The 14,854-nt window shown below is 43.5% G+C and overlaps 1 protein-coding gene across 3 annotated transcripts in view; it reads left to right on the forward strand.

Annotated features, from left to right (window-relative positions):
- ROCK1 (Rho associated coiled-coil containing protein kinase 1) overlaps nucleotides 1-14,854 on the forward strand; it is a 177,726-nt gene that overhangs the window by 107,796 nt on the left and 55,076 nt on the right. For all 3 annotated transcript variants that reach the window (XR_012644448.1, XM_074987345.1, XM_074987346.1), the window contains exons 20-21: nucleotides 5,494-5,678; nucleotides 6,362-6,431. Coding sequence is in view for 2 of the 3 variants with exons in the window: in XM_074987345.1 (XP_074843446.1) it covers nucleotides 5,494-5,678; nucleotides 6,362-6,431 (255 nt within the window). In the remaining variant the exon portion in view is untranslated. The remainder of the gene's footprint in view (nucleotides 1-5,493; nucleotides 5,679-6,361; nucleotides 6,432-14,854) is intronic.

Raw genomic sequence — 14,854 nt, forward strand, 5'->3', positions numbered from 1 at the left:
CGGGACGCTACCCACGAGGTGAGGCTCAAACAGGAGGTGGACCACTTTATGTTCATAGGGGCGGTGGAAAGAGTGCCGGAACAATTCCAGGGGAAAGGGTTGTATCCACGCTACTTCCTCACAGAGAAGAAAACAGGAGGCTGGAGGCCCATCTTAGATCTTCAGGGCCTCAACAGCTACTTGCGCAAGCAACGTTTTTGGATGATTACAGTCGCCTCCATACTCACGGCACTGGACGATGGAGATTGGTTTGCAGCCCTCGACTTACAAGATGCTTGCTTTTATATAACGATCCACCCGGTACACAGGCGCTTCCTCCGCTTCATGGTCGGCAAGGAACACTTCCAGTACAGGGTTCTTCCGTTCGGTCTCTCCTTGGCCCCCAGAGTCTTTACCAAAACCTTGGCAGTGGTGTCAGCCTACCTGCACAGACAGCGGGTATTCATATTTCCATACCTGGACGACTGCCTATTGAAAGGGGCCTCGAAGGCAGAGATCCTACACATGATATGCATCACAGCGGACACATTTTCTTCGCTGGGCCTCGTCATCAACCTTGCGAAGTCAAAGACCGACCCCATGCAGGACATAGAGTTCATAGGGGCCCGCATAAACTCTGTCACAGCAAGGGTGTACCTACCCGATGCCCGCTTTCGCGCCATCAGTTCGCTGGTGCAATTCATCACATACAGCTCCACGGTGCCGGTCTTAACGTGCTTACAGCTGCTGGGCCATATGGCGGCAGCAACATTTGTGGTACAGAATGCCAGATTGCACATGCGAAGCCTGCAGCATTGGCTGGTGAGCGTCTACAAACCGGCATCCCACACTGTTCACAGGGTGGTGTCGCCCACGACAGAGGTGCGCAGATCCCTGGCGTGGTGGGTAAACCTCAAGAACTTGCTAGCAGGGGTGCCCTTTCGCCAACCACAAACTTCTATTTTTCTGACTACCGACGCCTCCCACATAGGATGGGGAGTGCACATCGGCGACAAGGTGACACAAGGGCTATGGTCCCCTGCGGAACAGTCACTGCACATAAACATACTGGAGCTCAGAGCAGTGTTCAACGCCTGCAAGCATTTCCGAGACCACATATATGGCAAAGTAGTCGGGATCAATACAGACAATACCTCCACTATGTTTTACATAAATCGGCAAGGAGGAGCCCGATCTCGTGCCCTATGTGCGGAAGCAGTCCGAGTGTGGAACTGGTGCATTGCCAACAACATAACGTTGAAAGCTTCGTACTTGCCGGGCACTCACAACGTGAAAGCAGATCAGCTGAGCAGGCTCTTCGCACTCACGCACGAATGGCAGATCCACTCCGATCTGCTACGACCGATCTTTCGTACATGGGGGTTTCCCCAGATCAATCTGTTTGCATCCCAGCACAACAAGAAGTGTCCCCAGTACTGCTCCAGGGCAGGAGTGGGGCGGGGGTCCCTGGGAGACGCATTCATGATTCCATGGCAGGGCCCCCTACTTTACGCATTCCCCCCCACAGCGCTTATCCACAAGGTCTTGCAGAAAGCCAGAAGGGAAAGAGCTTGCATGATACTAGTAGTCCCAATGTGGGAGCGGCAGCAATAGTTTCCCTTGCTTCTGCGCATGTTGGACCGCCCACCGCTCCCTCTACCAGTGGCGCCGGACCTACTCATGCAGGCCCAGGGGTCCATAGTGCACCCGAACCCTCAGAGTCTGCGCCTACAAGCATGGCTAATCCATGGCTCAGCTCCTTAGAAAGTACGTGCACGGAGGGAGTACAACAAGTCCTGGAAGGTAGCCGAAGGACCTCCACCAGGAAGACTTATAAGCAGAAATGGACTCGATTCACAGCCTGGTGTTCCGCCAAGCAGTTAGCTCCCCTTGACATTCCTATACCGATAATACTTGAATACTTATTAGACCTCAAGAGGGGCGGACTTTCCTTATCCTCGCTAAAAGTCCACCTTGCCGCTATATCGGCCTTTCGGCATACAGAGGAGGGGCCCACGGTATTCGCCCATCCTATCGTTACCAGGTTCTTGAAGGGGTTGGTAAACCTGTACCCCCCTCGGAAACCGCTTCCACCATTGTGGAATTTGGACTTGGTCCTCAGCACGCTATCGGGTCCACCTTTTGAACCATTAGCCACGGTTCCCCTACGTCTCCTTACGATAAAAACAACCTTCCTCCTTGCAATTACATCAGCTCGCAGGGTGAGTGAGCTCTCGGCAGTTATGGCAATGCCGCCCTGCACAGTATTCTCAAAGGAGGCAGTAACCTTAAGGCTGCACCCAGCCTTTGTTCCAAAAGTTTCTTCAGAGTTCCATCTTAACGAACCAATAGTTTTACCCTTGTTTTACCCGAAGCCTCGCAACTCCTGCAAGGAGGCACGCCTGCATCTCCTGGATGTGAGGAGGGCGTTGGCCTTCTACATAGATAGAACTAAGTCCTTCCGGAAAACGGACAGGCGTCTAGTCTCTCTCTCTCCCAGGTCAAAAGGAGAAGGTCTCTCTTCACAGAGAATCTCAAAGCACATTGTGTCCTGTATAAAAATGTGCTACAAGCTTCGAAAGACTCCTTTGCTGGCCCTGCCGAGGGCTCACTCCACCAGGGCGGTGGTGGCGTCAACAGCCTTCTTTAAGGGCATCGCGTTGAAGGACATCTGTAGAGCGGTGACCTGCTCATCCTATGACACCTTCGCTAAGCATTATGCCCTACATCGGGTATTCCAAGAGGATACCCGCCTCTCGACAGCAGTCCTTTCGGGGGCAAGCTGCACATAAACTGATTACCCACCTCCTTACTTGGGTTACTGCTGGGTAGTCACCTATTGTGGAGCACCCACGGGGACACTTGATGAAGAAAGAGAAGTTACTCACCGTAGTAACGATGGTTCTTTGAGATGTCTCCCCATGGGTGCTCCACCACCCGCCCATCCTCCCTGCTTCGGATCTCTGTCTAGTGTCTTTCAGGAGCATCCGAGGCGGTTGGTCAAGGAACTGGCGGGGACCGGATTGCGCACATGGCCGGGGACGCGCAAGGGAGCGGTGCGCGCCGGCGCATGCGTGATCCAGGAGAAACTGCTGGAAGATTTCCGATCTGCGGCACCGGGCGAGCCCAACACCTATTGTGGAGCACCCACGGGGACACATCTTGAAGAGCCATCGTTACTACGGTGAGTAACTTCTCTATCTCGTTCCCTGACTTCGGCTGCCTCCATATGGAGGGGGTCCTTGCTACTTCTCTCTGCTCTCTCCCCGGAGGCCCAGCAGTCCCTGCTGGATCTCCCCTCTGGGGCAGCCCCATTTGTGGAGCAGATGGACACTGAGCTGCATGACTTGAAATACTCTCGCAACATCACCCATGCACTCAGGCTGAATGTCCCAGGTCTGGTGCCTGAAAAGTTTAAGTACTGCCTGCTCAGCCTTCCCAGCCCCTTCAGGACTTGGGGGCTGGGCATGTATAAGGGGTTTAGGAAGAGACAGTCTAAAGCTCTGCTCTTCTGCACAGCCCACTTCTCCCATCCCAAGGTCACCTTCAAACCCACCTTTTGAGGGTATGATTGAGGATGATGTACCTCTTTGGCTGCTGTATCATTCTCCTTTGCTCTTCTTCCACAGTTTGTGCCCTTTTCTCACTGCTTGGTGCTCTATAACTGCAGACAGCTGTGTCCTCAGCACAGGGCATTATATATAATATGCTCCAGCTCTTTACCACCCACCTGTACTACTCTGTTCCTCTTCTCTCTCTCTTTTTACAAAACACTTCTTCAGGAAGTCTAGGGGTTACTCCAGATTGGGACAGTGTAGGAAACTCTGCATTGCTACCAGAAACAAGCATTTTATTCCTGCTATTCTTTGATCTCCAAAGCCAAAGGGGGTGTGTGTTTTGACCCATTCTGGACCTTTGTGGTCTAAACTACTTTGTGAGGCTCAAGTTCTGTATGGTTTCTGTGGCCCCCATCAACACAAAAGAGAAACACAGAGCAGCCAGTCCAACCAAATTCAAAATAAGCATAACCTGATTGTGTCTTAACTATACATTTCCCTTTTACTTACACCTTGAGGGCTAGTTTTGCGATGGTCAGAATATTTCTGATTTTATTCCAAATTGCCTGGGAGACATCTTCTCCCCCCCCCGCCCCCGACATTCTCTCTGCTTTTGCAGACAAAAAAGCACCCAAAAGCTACAGTTGTTCTCAGTTTAAACAAAGCTACTTCACTCCCTTTGGCTCACCTGTACTCCATGTACGTCAGGAGAGATTAACCCCTTCCCTGCACTTATTTATGACAGGGACCATAACCTGGTCCTCTCCAGGCTTACTGGACCGTCATTTGATCCCATGGCCATGTGCTTCCCTTCTACACCTAGTCCTGGAAGGTGTCCTTCCTTGTGGTGATTTATGTCAGGTAGGAGGGTCTCCAAGTTGCACACGTTGATTTTTGGAGCCCCTTTACGTAGTTTTCTTTAAAGACGAGGTGCAGTTATGACCACATCCCGCCTTCCTGCCTGAGGTGGTCTTAGCCTTCCAGATGGATACCTTCCAGTCTTCTCCCCAGCACCTTATGTGACTTAACGAGGAGAAATGATTGCATGTCATGGATGTCCACAGGGTCCTCACTTTCTACGTTCCATAAGTCACCCCAGCCCTTCATTGCTTATGTTGAGAGAATGAAGGGGCTCCTGACATCCACACAAAGGGTCTCTAATTGGATAGTCTCCTGTATTTGGACATGCTATCTGCTGGTGGGTGCTCATCTGCCAGCTCATCAGGGCTCATTCGACCTGGAATGTAAACCGCGTTGGCAGCATTCCTCACCAATGTTCCTATCCTGGACATTGGTGAGACTGCAACATGGTCCTCAGCGCGCACCTTTGTCATGCATTATGCCCTGATGCAGCAAACCTGAGAGGGTTCTGCCTTCTGAAGAGCTGTTTTTTGGTCCGTCAGTGAATGCCTCCCACCTTGAGATGTACTGCTTGCTGTCACCTACTTTGAATGGACACACACAATCACTTGAAGAAGAAAACACTAATTGGTGTTCTTTGAGATGTGTTGCTCGTGTCCATTCAACGTCCCACCCTCCTTCCATACTGTTGAGAGTTTTCCCACAAGAAGGAACTGAGGGTGGAGGGGTCTGGAGGCATCCTATATAGCGTGGCATATGCATGCTACTACAGTGAATGCCTGAGCCGGCTCCCCAAAGGGAAAATCGTCCAGCATTGGTGGATGTGGCAAGCTCAAACACCTGTGTTGAATGGACATGAGCAAAACATCTCAAAGAACACCAGTTACAGAAACAATTAACTTTCTTTTTCTGTAATATTGCATGCAAATAATATTGGAGGCTATTCTGAATATTTGAATACATAATTTCCTGGATAAAATATAGGAAATGGTGATTGTTTACATAAAATATATATCTGAAACATTACTTTTAACAAAATCTAGGAAAATATTTGGGAAAAAGAATTTGAATTTAAAAATATTTATTAAACAATTAGGTTAAGAATCTGACACTTCAACTGGAACAAGAGACAAATAAACGAGTAATGATACAGAATGAACTGAAAACGCAAGCTTTTGAAGCAGATAATTTGAAAGGCTCTGAGAAGCAGCTAAAACAGGAGATCAATACATTGTTGGAAGCGAAGAGATTATTGGAATTTGAGCTGGCTCAACTCACTAAGTAAGTAGAGATCTGAGATAAAATAAAAAATCCTTTTTTTCCCCCATATTCGTGTATTTTGTCTCGTCTTTTTCCCAGAAACAAAAATACTTGTGTTGTTTTATTTCCTAAAAATGTGTCTGTGTGAAGATGTGTATGTATTTATAACATTAGGATAGTTTTTCTTACTTGCCCTATACGTCTATGCTCAGGCTTGTCAAGTCTTTCTGGAGCAATTGAAATGCCTGTCACAAGAACCACCATTTGAGATTTAGATTTTGGTCTGTCTGTCCTGTCTGGGGGACTGCTGAGCTTCATAACTGGGTAAATTTTTTCCGTCTTTAAAACACTCCTCTCACTTACAATTTTTTTTTAGCTTGACAAGAGACAGCATTACTTCTCCAACTAGAATATTCTTCCTTTACTGGCCCTCAGGTCCGAATTACAAATGACTACAGGTTGTGAAGAACTTAGTTTGATCTTCAGAGCACTTCTTCCGATCCAGATTATCCTTATGGGAACCATTATATTAGCATAATTTATATTGTTAAACCCAAATCTTGAGCTAAGGTGTTTATGATTTAATAAGTTTACAGGTACTGTGTGAAAAAGAAGATAGATGCAGGTGAAGCAAAAATGCTGAGTATAAAAGTGCAAGTGTAATGCCTGGCTTTTATATGAAGTATTCTTTTTTTCTCTTTAAGGCAGTATAGAGGAAATGAAGGTCAGATGCGGGAACTTCAGGATCAGCTTGAAGCTGAACAGTATTTTTCGGTAGGAGAAACAAAGTTGTTTTGCTTAATGATTTTATGACCATGTACTAAGGTACTGAGATATAAATGAGCTATACGCAAGATGTTACTAAAATACACAATGTATCCACAAATCAAGTTAACAACATGAAAGACTGTGTTTTGTATATAGTAACAATCATAAATACTGTACTTGGTTTATTACCATTTTGTTTGTATGATTTAGTGAGCATCAAAGTAATGCATTCCATGTATGTTGTATAAGTAATAACATTCATATTAAAACATACATACAGTAGTGGACTGCCCCCCTAGATTGTCCTAAAAGTGTCTCTGGTGAATTAGTTCCAAATTAGTTTGCTCATAATTTAGCAAACTTGATTGTAGAGCCAGATGTCACTTCCCCATTGCCCTTCTAGATGGTTTAGATTTGTACAAGATTCAGCTAATACATGTGGCATTGATCTCTAGGATGAATTGAAAGAGAAAATGCATAGATGCATGCAGGTTAAGGCCAGAAGGATCCATTAAATCTTCTAGTCTCACTTTTCCTGTATACCACAAGTCAAATGTTACCCAGTTAACCCTGTGATGGAGCCTGATGTTTAGCTGAAAATGATCTTCTGGAAAGGCATCTTTTCTTGATTTTAAGATATTGAGAGATGGATAATCCATCTCTTCCCTTTCTAGTCTGTTCAGTGGTTAATGTTCCTTCCTTTTTGAAATTTCTGCCATATTTCTAATTTGAATTTGTCTAGCTTCTGCTTCTACAAACTAGTTCTTGTTATGCTGATCTCAAAATTAGAGCCCTCCAGTGCCTAGCGTTTTCTTCTCAGGAAGTATGGTGAATTGATTTAAATCAAAGTGATTTACATCACTGGGAAAAATCATTGATTTAAATTGCCTTTCACATTGATGATACTTCACACTTTTTTTAAACAATGGTGCAAATTTAATCACTTAAACATGTTAATTTGCACCTCACTGCAGCATTTTACAGCATCTATCAACTTATACTTTGTGTAATTTTTCAATAACTTGATTTTTATGAATTTAGTGACTTACATAGTTCTCATTATCTGTGTCAAGCAGCACATGCAGAAGCAGTACATTAGGAATGGTAAAAACTGAATCATACACACAAACACACTCGGACTTATATTTTAAACTGCATCTTAAATGTTACATAAATGCTTCACATTTGCAATTGCAGCAGCATCTTGAGTTGCTGGCTGTCCTTAAACTTTTTAATTTTCAAATTTTATTAGCTCAGACGGGTCCTCAGAATTAAATGTACAGTGTGCTTAAGACTTCTAGAACTACCTCTCATTTTCTATTTTGGATGAGATGCTTCCATCTATTTAATCAGTTTTCTTCATGAAGTTTTATGAGAATAGGTCTGTTCTTAGTAAGTTGTTCGAAACAACCAACCACAGAATTCCATCTAACATCTTGAGGGAGAATTGGTTTTGACCCTTCTCTCTTCAGTGGAGCTGAAGCAAAATGGTTGTTACGGAAGTATTTTGTGACTTCTCCAGGAATAAAAGAAAATGTTGAAGACAGACTTGTGTCTTATAGACAAAGATTTATTAAATGAGCACTGCAGCCATATATTATTAAGGAGCATACTTAGAAGAATCAATGTATCATCTCAGTTTTTCTGTACATTTACCCTCGACTTACAAATGTAATTTGTTCAATGAAAACTGTTCATAAGTTGAAAATTCATAAATCAAAAACGGAGCTGCTGGTGGACCACTGGCTGTATCGTGGGGGCCTTGGACGAAGGTTGATTCTTCTTTGTACTGAAAATAGTGTTCATAAATTGAAAAACAGTTATAAATTTACATGGTTTGTTGTAGCAAATATTTGTAAATTAGAAGTTCATAAATCCAGGGATAGGAGTATTTGCAGAATTGTCCGTGACAAAACTGCACACGTGACAGTTGAATTTTTAGTCGTGGCTTATTTACTACAGCTTTCACTGCCACTTTTTAAATACTCTGTTGTGCAGGCATTTCCAGATGTCTCTCTTTTCTGAAAGATATGCAACCACATTTTCCATTTTCAGTTTTATGGCCTGTGGCCATGATGTTCCAAAATAAGGGGCAAAACTGGCAACTCTAGATTTCTCTTACTGTGGCTTTTTGTATTGTATATTTGGGTGATAGATTGTAAACCTAATGAACTAATTAAACAAGCTAAAAGGATTAGCAAGTTAAACTTATTTTCCTAGCCACATCCAACATAGCAGTTTGGGAATTTACTGTTAAATCACACTTATACTGTAAATGGTGAAGAGAATCTTGAAGAATGATGCATTGCAAAGTGAATTATTTAAGTTACTAACCATTTAATTCACATTGTTCTTCACATGTATCCACATCTTCATCCACATGATTTTCTCCCAATAAGCACAGTTTCCTTTGTTTCATTCTTGAAAACAGACCTTGCATCGTCTTCCTGCACTGCTTAAACTTGACACATTTTCCTTTTTTATGCAGGGAATGAATTTCTTCAAAATATTCTCAAATAGCTTCTGGGTGTAAGAGAGACCATATGATGGGTGTTTTGTGGCCAAAGTGTGTGTGCGTGCTCATGCATGAATAATGTCTTCCATTTTTTCTGTCTCTTTCAGGGCAATTTTTAAGTTCCTTTCTACGCTGCCTCTGTCCTTTCCAAAATATTGTCTCTTTGTCTTTAAGAAAACGTCTTAACTAATGACTCTGCTGTTCTTGGCCCAAGTCCACCACCACATAATCACAGAACAAAAACAGTCCTAGTTAGCCTGTGTATTTCTTGGTCTATGTTACCTTAGTCAGTTGAGAAACAGAAATTGAAAGTTCAGAACATTTGAGAAGCAAGAGCTGTTAGTTAGGCTGGGCAAACTTGGTTTGTTTTTATCAGATTGTAGTTGGAGATCTAGCATATTTTGTCATGAGATTTAATTGTAACTTATTTTTAAATCAGAAATTTGTTTAAAAAAACAAGAAAATCCAATTTAAATTTTTAAATATCTGATTTTTTTTAAAAAAATCATTGGTTTTATCTACCCTGTTATGAGGGTACTTATACGCTGCATTCTATTTTGTCCTTCTTTATAAAGTGAAGTAAGCGTATTGAAATTTTTAAGCCTCTCTCTGTGTATGGTATTTTATCTGGTCTTAAATCATTCTTGTGGTTTTCTTCTGCACCATTTCAAATCTTTGTAACACAGATAACAGAGAGACGTACAGTAGTCCAATATCAGCCTCTACAAAGGCAACATTAATTGATAATTACTGACCTAGATAAATTGGATATTAAGGTTAATAAACTTTTCTGTTTGCAAAGACTTAGCATTTGAGGAAATTTTGGCTTAGTCCTGACTCCCACCATGTAAGATATTACAGATCAGGCAGGTAGTGATCCATATATTTTGGTTGTCTAACTGTTCTTGATAAAAAAAATAATTGTGACCTTTAAAACTCTAACATTTCTATTTTTGCCTTTTAAATTTTTCAAGAAGTACGCCCTTGTGCTGCAGGAGTGTCTTTCCTTTGTCCCATGAGAGTCCATTGAAGTTTAGCTGAAATATAAATTGCTAAAAATAATTATTTCTTATACATCACTCGCATTTCTCAAGAAAATTTTGGCATTTTGTAAAAAATAGTAACTGAACAGGAAACCTTTAAAAATTTAGACCAGCCTATTGCCTCTAAAACTCAGTGTATGGTCCCAGTGTCCTATCCATTCCTCTGGATAACAGCTTGCTGCTAGTGCTGCCAGCATTCATGTGCTTACGTTTATAGCTCATGGGGTAGAAATCTGTGCTATGTTGTTCAGGGTGATGGGTCAGATGATGATGATGCATGACTAGCACAGTTGTTCCAGTTGTATATAATAGAATTTGTTTTTACTTTTTTTAAAAAATTAGGAAAATGTCAGATTTAGTTTTCTCTACAGCCTTATTTGTGCCTGTTTATGTATATACATTATGTGACTGTAACTACATGGCCACACATACAATTTTTTTTCTTCCCCCCACTGCAGGCATGTTTCCTCCCCGCTGCCACTGGGCAAGTTGAATATGTAGGGATTGAATTAAGCTTGAGTAGACAACGCTAAATCTAGCATATCTTAACTGAGTACTTGATTTTGCAACCTACATAATTTTAAATATACCTTTTAGTATCTAGTATTATACCAAGTCATTTGGTCAAATGACTCTTCATGCCCACAAAACCCATTCCTTTTGTATGTGGGATTCTTGATTCACAATCAGGCCAACCTTTAAGTTAAAAGCTTTTTATCAGAAGATTTTCAAAGTGTTTCACTCAGTGGTATAGGTTAATATTTATCTACCCATATGTCACAGAAACCAAACAACCAGACAGTGAAGAATTGCACTAGAGTCCGTGATTGCACATTCCCTATCTCTTCTTGCTATTAATCAGTAACTTTTCTTACATGGAATATATTTACTGTGTTTGACTTAATAGCCTTGGATTTTGGCTGGCTAGAAAATAATCTTTTAGAATATAAATGTCTTGTTCACTGGGTATTGTGGAACTGTTCTGTAGCTTTATGTTTCTGCAGTTCAAGTCTAACCTAAGGAGAGACAGCTTTTCAAAACTATTAATTGTTTCTCAGCATGGAGAACATCCTAGATCAGTGGTTGTCAACTGGTGTGCCATGATGCACTGGTGTGCTGTGAGAACTGTCCAAGAGTGTCGTGAAATTTTGGCAATTTTCCCTCCTGGCACAGGGTCACGATTATTCCTCCCACAGTGACTATTTTTTGAGCTACCATGAAGAGAAATGCTGACCCTGCAGCAGCCTGTTCCTGCTGGGAGCACTGAAATGTTGGTTTCCGTCCCGAATGGACTGGCAGGGAGCCTGCTCCTCCTCCCTTCTGTGTCAAGCAGGGAGGGAATGAGAGTGGATGCTTGTTGGAGCTGGGACATGGTTTAAATACTGCAGCCCAGCTCCAAAGGGCTGGAGGGAAAGGGAGCCTGCTCTGTGATCTGTGTTCCCCTCCCTACCAGGAGTAATCAAGTAATTGATAAAATTTTCAGCCCTTACTCGATTACTCAACATCCCTAGTATGACATTGAGCAGATTTTGAAAATGTGTCTTTGCTTGCTGTTGAAGACAGTTTGTTTTGTGGTGAATTTGAAACTTGAATGCCTTTGATCCTCATTTAGCTCATTGTATGCACTGCTGTGTTGCAAACCTCTCTAGTAAGGCTGTAATCATAGTAAATGTGATGTTTATGAGAATTTGATTCAGCTGAGGAAAGTGAGTGTACCGTGGAGGAGTTTGTCTCGTCGAAGTGTGCCATATTACTGAAAAAGATTTGGAACCACTGCCTAGATGTTTATGCCGCTCAATCGTCCAAGACTTGATTTTTTGACTAGTCATGTTTGTTGGCACTCTGCGTGTACCCTGTGTCTTTTCATGCTCCTACCTGAGGCAAGTGATTTCGGGGGGGGTAAGGGTGGGTTAAGAGCGTGGACAACCTCACCCCTCCCTCAAGTCTGTCTCACTCCTTATGCCAATGAGACAGAACATAGCTAATGTCTGACCCACTAGATCTTAGTTTCAGCTAAACTTTTTGATATTGTTCTGAGCCTCTTCTTAACAAACTTTGGGTTTTTTTCATTGTCGCCTTAATCTGTCATAGTGCTTGTTGAGTGCACAGGGTTTTAGAAATGATAGGCTTCAAAGCCTGCCTATCCTGCAGTGGACTAATTCTGATGAAAGACTGGCTTGACAGATACCTAGTCTACTAAGGAGAGTCCTGTAACTGATTCAGGTTCCTGGTCTCCATCTTCTCCTTTGTGAGGACTATGAGAAGCAAGATTGATGATCCACCTTCTGGAACAATCCAGGAAAGTGGCATTGGATCCAGACGTACTGATTTTGAATACTCTTTTTAGGGGTCTCTAGATCTTGTTATATAAGGCTGCATCAGGTGGACTGATGACTCCAAATATTTCCCCATGGACAACAGCACTGAAGACAGATCTTGTACCAGCACTGGTATCTCTCTCGATGCTGAAGACACCAACTGCCCCAACATTTAAATCAGCATCTGAAAGGTTGGAGTAAAGTGCTAAAATATTGAGGCAGGGGCTTGTGAAGGTTCTGTGTCGTCTTGTAAAGAAGTGGATGGAAAGACATAGTTTGTGTCTACACCTGACATAGAAGTCGACCGCAGATACTGAATTTTAGCTATGACAATTGCATAGCTAAAATCGACGTATCTATGCTCAGCTAACTTGTCTGTCTTAACAGGAGAAGGTTGGCTGGAGAGTTTCTCCCTTCAGGCTTCCTTACTCTTTGCCTTTTGTGAGAAGTACAGGGGTTGACTGCAACCCCTGAGAGCTAGATTTCACACGTGTGAAATCAACCCCTAGAAGATTGACCTTAAGCAGGTCAATTTTCTGCAGTATTGCACATGTATCCAGAAGAAGATAATTCGGTCAAGTTCAGCAAGGCTTTGAAGATTTTGATATAGATTCATGGTACACCCACATTTTGAATACTGCATGCAGATGTTGCCTCATCTCAAAAAAGATATCTTGACATTAGAAACATTCAGAGAAGGGCAACAAAAATAGTTGGGATCTGGAACAGTTTCTAGAGAAGGAGACATTAATAAGACTGGGACTTTTCATCTGGGAAAAGAGTTGACAGAAGTGGGCATGAAAGATGTCTATAAAATCATGACAAGTGTGGAAAAAGCAAGTAAAGAGGAAACAATGAGAAATCCTGTGGCACCTTATAGAAGAACACATTTTGTATTAGTAGTGTATTCAGGGCCTTGCAGTGTGTGTCATTTGGGCTGGAGGATTTGTTAATTTTTTTTTCCTCCTTTCCCCCCCCCCGTCCCAATGGAGGGTGGACTGGGACTGGCAGCTGGAAACTGCTTGCTATCTAGAAGCCTCTGCTGATCAGCTGCGCCTCAGTAAGGGGAGGGACTTTGAGGCAATTCAGGGCTTTATAAAGCAGTGTCCAAGTGAACAGGTGAGCTTGCGAACGGGGGACTGCAAATGGAGTTTAGAGAGGGAGTTAACAGGGACTGCAAACAGGGCGTTTAGAGAGGGAGTTTGGAAGGGAGTGGAAGGGGCCAGGGACCCTTGCCTTTCTTTTAAATCCCTGTTCTAAGATGGCAGGCATGGATAGTGACAAGTCTGCTATTGTTACCTGCTTGGGATGTGCCATGTTTGTCTTCCTCCCTGAGGAAAGAAAGGATTTCATCTGCACTAAATGCAAGATGGTCTTCATTTTAGAAGAAAAAATTAGAGGACTGGAGGCTCAAGTGTCGACCCTACGCTCAATCAGGGAGGATGAAGATTTCCTCAACAGAAGGGAGTGTTTAATCTTGCAAGCACGGCAGGCACAAGAACCGGGAAGGGTGGTAAGCGATGAAGCAGAGAGCTGGCAGCATGTAACTTCTAGAAGAAAAAGAAGGCCAGTACACGTGTCCCCCCCCGCCATCGATATAGAGATAAGTAATTGCTTTCAGGCTCTCTCCACCAGTTCTGAGGTGGTGAATGCTTTGGAAGGAGCCTCACAGAGAAGAAATTGGAAGGGAACTGCTTCTACTGCAAGACATGGGAAGTGTAGTCCTGGGGGTAGGGGTTCAATGACCACTACCCCAATAAGAAAAAGATGGGTGGTGGTGGTTGGGGGCTCCCTCCTAAGAGGGACTGAACCATGCATGTGCTGACTGACCGGACCTGGAATCTCATGAGGTGGGCTGTTTACTGGGAGCTCGAATTCAGGATGTGACTAAGAGCCTTACAAAACTGCTCAAGCCTTCAGAATACTGCGTCTTCCTACTTCTGCATGTGGGAACTAATGATATGGCCAAGAATGACCTTGAGCAGGTTACTGTGGAGTATGTGGTGCTGGGAAGAAGGGTCGAAGAATTTGGAGTGCAAGCGGTGTTCTCATCCATCCTTCCTGTAGAAGGGAAAGGGCTAGGTAGAGACTGTCGAATTGAGGAAGTAAATGCATGGTTACGCAGGTGGTGTTGGAGAGAAAGCTTTGGATTCTTCGATCAAGGGATGCTGTTCCTGGCACAAGGATTATTGGGAAGAGGTGGGATCCACCTAACCAGGAGAGGAAGGAGCATTTTTGCAGGTAGGCTTGCAAACTTAGTGAGGAGAGCTTTAAACTAGGTTCGCTGGGGGACAGTGACCAAAACCCTGAGGGGAGAAAGGAACTTGGAGGCCGGGGAGAAATGCAAAGAGGAATGTACAACAAAAGTAGACTCCTGGTTTGAGTAGAGAGGGCAGGGAGATGGACTGGTTATCTAAGGTGTCTGTACACCAATGCCCGAAGCCTGGGCAACCAGGAGGAGGAATTAGAAACCCTGGCCCAGTCCAAGAACTATGACTTGTTTGGGATAACAGAGACTTAGTGGGATGACTCACATGACTGGAGTGCTGTTGT

Source organism: Carettochelys insculpta, chromosome 2, assembly GCF_033958435.1.
Source record: "Carettochelys insculpta isolate YL-2023 chromosome 2, ASM3395843v1, whole genome shotgun sequence".
NCBI lineage: Eukaryota > Metazoa > Chordata > Testudines > Carettochelyidae > Carettochelys > Carettochelys insculpta.